At 42.1% G+C, this 5,971-nt stretch overlaps 1 protein-coding gene across 1 annotated transcript in view; it reads left to right on the top strand.

The window, feature by feature from the left end:
* Positions 1-1,782: 1,782 nt before the first annotated feature.
* The window catches only part of LOC311243106 (neuronal acetylcholine receptor subunit alpha-7-like), a gene marked incomplete at its 5' end in the record, with an annotated part of 167,529 nt that continues 163,340 nt past the window's right edge, over positions 1,783-5,971 (top strand). Inside the window, one exon of the mRNA XM_084332194.1 lies at positions 1,783-1,852. Coding sequence (XP_084188320.1) covers positions 1,783-1,852 — 70 coding nt within the window. The remainder of the gene's footprint in view (positions 1,853-5,971) is intronic.

Below are 5,971 nucleotides of genomic sequence, written 5' to 3'. Positions count from 1 at the left end.
TGGCTCGCTGATAACAAACTATCATTACACATGGGCAAAACAGAGTCCATTCTCTCTGGATCAAATAACAAACTCAGCAAGACCGACGGCTTCTCAGTTACAGTGGGTGACAATATTGTCACAAGGAAAGATGAAATTACCTACCTGGGTTCCATCCTAGAGGCTAATCTCTCCTGTGACAAAATGGCATCCAATGTAATAAAAAAAGTCAACCAACGAACTCGATTCTTGTACCGGATCTCCTCTCTGGTAAACAAGAATACCCTGAAGACTCTGGCAGGAGCACTCATTCAGGGGTACTATGACTATGCTTGCACCTCATGGTACCAAAGCACCTCAAAGGCGCTAAAAACAAAATTACAAACATCTCAAAACAAACTGGTCAGACTACTGCTTGACCTTACTCCTAGAACCCACCTCACCCCTGCCCACTTTGACAACCTAGGATGGCTTAGAGTAGACGACAGAGTACAGCAACTTGCAATGGGCCTGGTCTACAAGATACACTACACGACCAAGGTACCCATGTACATGTCAAAATACTTCCCAAAGGTCAGTGAATACCACGACCACAACACCAGAGGGAGCTCCACAAATCATGTTAAACCCAGATTCGGCTCAAATAAGGGACTAAACACGTTTCGCAATTATGCCACATCAATGTGGAACGCCCTACCCAAAGCTGTAAAGGAATGTGGATCACTACCCACTTTCAAAACCTCTCTCAAGGGACACCTACGGGAGACTGCAATTCAACACTGGCCCCTGTAAATATCCTAACCCAACCCCCTCCAATGTACAGTCATTTACCTAGTATGGTTTTGTCAATAGTCCAATGTACAATTTTGTTTGTTTGTACAGTGTCTCCCCCCCCCCCCCTCAATGTACAGTTTTGCTTGTATATACAGTGTGCCCCCCCCCCCCCCCCCAACCACCTCCAATGTAGATTACCCAGTATGGTTGTCAATATCCCAGTGTACCCACCCCCCCCCCACCCAACCTCCTCCAATGTACAGTTTCTACGTCAAATGTATATACTCCCTTTTCCTGACTCCTTCTGTATCACAAACAGTACTGTATTTGCAAATCTGGTATGTCATAAATGTATAGATGTAGCAGTACTGACTATCTGTATGTCATGTATGTCATATATGTCCTGATGAATTGAAAATGGGGGACCCTGATGTAAACAAGACGAAAGTCTTTCTCTGGTCTGCATCCCCTTAACAATTGTGTGTATTGAGCTGTACTGTATTGTACTCATTCTGCAATCTGTTAATAAAGTTTTCAATCAATCAATCAAACCACAGTGGACACGCATTGGAGTTAATAGTACCTTTTCTAATTTAACAACACAAACGGGCTCCTCACTCTTGTAATCTCACTTATTTATTTATTTCCTGTTGCAATGCTTGCTAATGCAATAGCTGACTGACAGGATATAAACAATGACCAAACTGCTCCCGTATAGCAACAGAAAAGCAGCGGGATTCATCTGAAACGGTTGATCAGCGCGTCAAGCGACAAGCAGTGTCTCACCAACTTGATGCGCGCATGCACGAGCCGTCCCGCCGCTCGGCGTGTGTGTTCTACAGCGTGAACGCGCCAATGTCGCGCCAATCTCAACTCAACGCTGTGTTTTTATCTCGTGCTCTCAGTCTGCCTCCTCATCTCTCCAGACAGATGTTCACATCACGGCCAGGCCAGCACATCTTTCTCTCTGGCCGATACTGAGAGCTTGCTGCCCGGGTTGTCGGACTCCAGTGATCCACTGCCAGGATCATGGGGTGCCATAAGTTTTGGGGACTTGGTTCGATTGGATTCTATCTATGGATGGCGCTGCTTTTCAAAGGTACGCTTTTAAAGTGCGTTCGGGGTCACATTTAAAAAATTAGTTTCCTTTTGGGTAGTCGAGTGAATGATGCGGAATTTTAAAAGAGGAAACAATAAAGAGACCTCAATTTGAAAGTCTGTTTTGGGAGTTGAAACTGTACGCACGTTATCCTGGTCATAGTCAGAGTTTGCATTTAGATTTATACAACCGATAAGAACATTATTATGGATATGCTATCTTCTTTGGAAACTGGCAAATGGTAACTTTTAGGCTTTACTTCACTTAGGCTAGACATGTACATTATTTTCAATTAAGTAACATTTTTGTCAAGGTATTCTGAACGTATAGCCTACCACGTTGTAGCAGTCTTCTCTGACATATTTGTGACAAATGTGTCATGTATGCATGTGAGTGTCTGTGTGTGTGTGTGTGTGTGTGTGTGTGTGTGTGTGTGTGTGTGCGCGCGTGTGTGTGTGTGTGTGGGCAGTGGCACACAGACACATGCTTGAATGTGTATGTGCATATTGTGAACATGCACGAGTGACCGCACATTTGCAGTAAGCAGTAAGATTTTAATACATAATAATTCCCTCTTAATGGCCCCCACGCCCCACCCCATCATCATCATCATCATCATCATCGTTGTTGTCTGTACATCTGTAACATCTGGGTTATTTTACTTAGTCTGCGACACAGTACAGTGGCTTTACAGAGGTTACACCTACACACAAAAAACATGGTTCTTCACCTGTTCTTTGGCTTTTATCATAGGGAACCTTTCTTTGGTGCTACCAGGATATATAACATAATTTGGCAACATTTTAATGCTCCACACAGATTTCTTTGATTTTTCCTGTATTTATTAGTATTATTATTATTTGTAAAGCAACTTGCTGCCCCCTCCCTCTGGAATGCCCTCCCCAGCCATATCCGTGATGCAAACACCCTGACATCTTTTAAATCAGCCCTCAAAACCCACCTTTTCAATCTTGCTTTTGACCTCCAATTCTGTTGGTTTTATTTTATTTGGTCATGTATTATTTTTGTTCTGCCATAGTTTTGTTTCTTCTACCCATGTAAAGCGTCTTTGAGCATCTGGAAAAGCGCTATATAAAATAGATTATTATTATTAACAACATTTGACAATAAACACGGGATGTATTCAGACTTGAAGAGCTTGCTTTGAGATGGAAAATTATACATTTGTAAAGTGCTGTGCATGTAAATCAGAATAACACAGTAGACCTACACCTCTTTTACTCCAGTGGTTACAGACATTATCAATGTAAACAAACATTTTATAGCCACAAAATACAATGAATATAATTTAAAAAAAACTCACACTTATCTGTTGTCTAGTGTTAATCCCTGTATCAACAGTTCAGTCAATCAATAAAAGCATGTCTATTCCTTTACAGTTTTGGTGGCTGGGCCAACCATTTATTTATCTATGCTTGGACTGGGTGATCCTGTGATTACAATCATAGAACCATCTTTTGCTCCTTGTCTTTCGAGTGCACAACATCAGTCTCTCTCTCTCTCTCTCTCTCTCTCTCTCTCTCTCTCTCTCTCTCTCTCTCTCTCTCTCTCTCTCTCTCTCTCTCTCTCTCTCTCTCTCTCCCTGCTGTCACCTTTCCACACCACTCAGATCAGTGGTCATCTTGTGGTGGGGGTGAGGGGGTGAATGGAGGGAATGAATGAGAGGTGAAAGATGGAGAGCGACAGGGGACGTGACAGTGTTTGTATGCTATCTTAGGCAGGGGCCTCTAGAAGGCCGTCCTTTGACAGTGTGGTCTCGGGGGCTCTGTGGTCTGACAGTGAGGAATGACCTGAGTGTGCTGCTATCATTTGTCTCCTATACACGGACACGCTCAGGCGGTGGAGGTGAAGAAGTACACATATATTTTACTTTAAGTTAAGTGGAAATACCTTGGTGGATAGCGCACTGGTAAAAGTAAATGTCCTCCATTCAAAATCTTCTGATACATCAGGCTATGTAGATGGGCAATGCTACCAGCAACAGGCGACAAAGTGAGCCACTGGGTCAAAATCTATTCAAATTGTTCCTGGCAACAAGACATTCCTATGTGATTAAAGCAACCAGTCTGAGGCAGCTCCTTGGGCATTGTTGCCCTAAAAAGTTGCCATATGTGTCACTGCCACAAGTCAAAACAACAAAGCATTTCAACCAAATATCTACTGAGCTAAAGACAGTGGCAATCACCTACACATAAGGCTTGACAAAATAGAGTTCAGAGTGTATTATGGGTTAAATACTCCTTAAAGTAAAAGTATTAAATATGGATCAAACGTCAAAGTAAATGTTTAATTTAATGTCCTGGTATTTCAGTGCTAGGAAGCAGTCCATCTTTGAAGAATTAACCTCTGAAAGTTAAAAGGGGCCATTTATGCTTGATTACTACTGTAGCTTGAAGTCAAATATAAAGAAATGTCCATGAAATATTCACTTTGTGTATACAACATACTGCATGTAGCTGCATGTGTTAGATAAATGCAGTATAGTAAAAAGTAGGATATTTTCTTTTAAATGTACTCTAGTGGAGGTAAAGGTTATAGTAAGACAAACGTTCCATTATTTATCACAAACTCACTGCTTTTCATAATGCCTTTCTGGTCCAATGTGCACATTGATTTATTTGACAAGAGGCTTGATTTTTGTTTGCACAAGCAGGAGATACACTTTCTTTTTTTTTGTGAAGAACCCAGATAGGAATATTTGTTGTTATTTCACGAGAGGCTGTCTATACGAGGTAAAATGCCAGATAGCACAGCAAAAAGAAATGTTGGCACGTGCAGAGCATGCGCATTTGCTGTCCCCTTCAAGCTACCTTTTGTCCTCTATTTGCTAGTGAGAAAGTTGGCAACCCTACTTAGCGCCCATTTGCTGTACCGGCGATAAGCAGCTTTAGCCTCTCGAGGGAATTCCAAGACAATAGGAGGAAAGGGAGTGCAGGGACACCTGTAGTTCCTTCAGATAGAAACATCCTTTTGTGGCACACAACGAGGCTGGTGAACAAGACTAACTCAGGCTTTACATAAAAGGCTTTACTGTTCTGTTCCAAGTTGCTGGTTGTCCTGCTGGCTATGGTGATTGAACGAGTACACTCTTTAGAGCTAGCTAGTGTAGTAGTGCAGATAGTGAGGTCGCAAGGTTGAGATGTAGATGTTGAGGTAGTATTGTTAGCAATGTAGATACTAGATAGCCATGCTGGGTCTGCTGAGGATGAGTGTAGAGGAGGCCGGTTTCAGGACGTAACAGATTTCCCAGCTGCAGAAACTCATACAATTTCCACATGTAGCCTACTTGCAAGCTTGCTATTCGCTCAAACTCACAACATGTAATTACACACCAAGCATACCTACTTGTTTGTTGTAGTATTATATATGGTCTGGTAAGAAACCCACTTTTATAACTCAATCTGTGGTTGAAATGCTTGCCCTGGCCATCTTCTACTGCTGAATTTTCATCAAATGTGCTACCATGATAACGTCCATCTACTTCTCCATGGCAGCCTTTATCAAACAAATGTTTTTATAAAGTTTATACAGTATACAGTCCTCGCCTTCGTCTATGGCACAAGGGATAATTAGCCTACATCATATTCTGTGTTACGGTAATGACTTCCTAATGGGCATTTGTGCTGGATAACCAACCAAAGAAGTTGGTACTTTTAGAGAACTCCTTCAGGTGTAACCAAAATGATGAGTCTTGGTAATTATTTGGATCAATACAGATGCATCCCCCATGGCACTTCTAACAGGAAGCCAGAAGCTCAGGCAATCAATACAAAATAATTAATCAGCATGGCACCTGTCCATCGGATTATTCTCTTAATTTTAATGCAATGCCTCCCCTCCCCACCCTCCCCTCCCCTCCCCTCCCCTCCCCTCAGATCCCTTCTCCTCCTCAGCCTTTTCCCTATGGTCAGCAGCAGCATTTTTATCAGACTCTGCGTTCTTTAATCTTGGGAGTTTATGTAAATGAAACTTTCCTGCCTTGTTCTGAATATCAATCGTGTGTCTTGTAGCCCATTGCAGACAAATTAAAATTGAAGGCAGACAGTTCCAGTATATTCAAGTAACAAGTAACAAAAGTTATGCAATGGTTTCTTATTC

Source organism: Notolepis coatsorum (assembly GCF_963971535.1).
Source record: "Notolepis coatsorum genome assembly, chromosome: 16".
NCBI classification, from domain to species: Eukaryota; Metazoa; Chordata; class Actinopteri; order Aulopiformes; family Paralepididae; genus Notolepis; species Notolepis coatsorum.
This window is presented reverse-complemented; position numbering and strand designations above follow the sequence as displayed.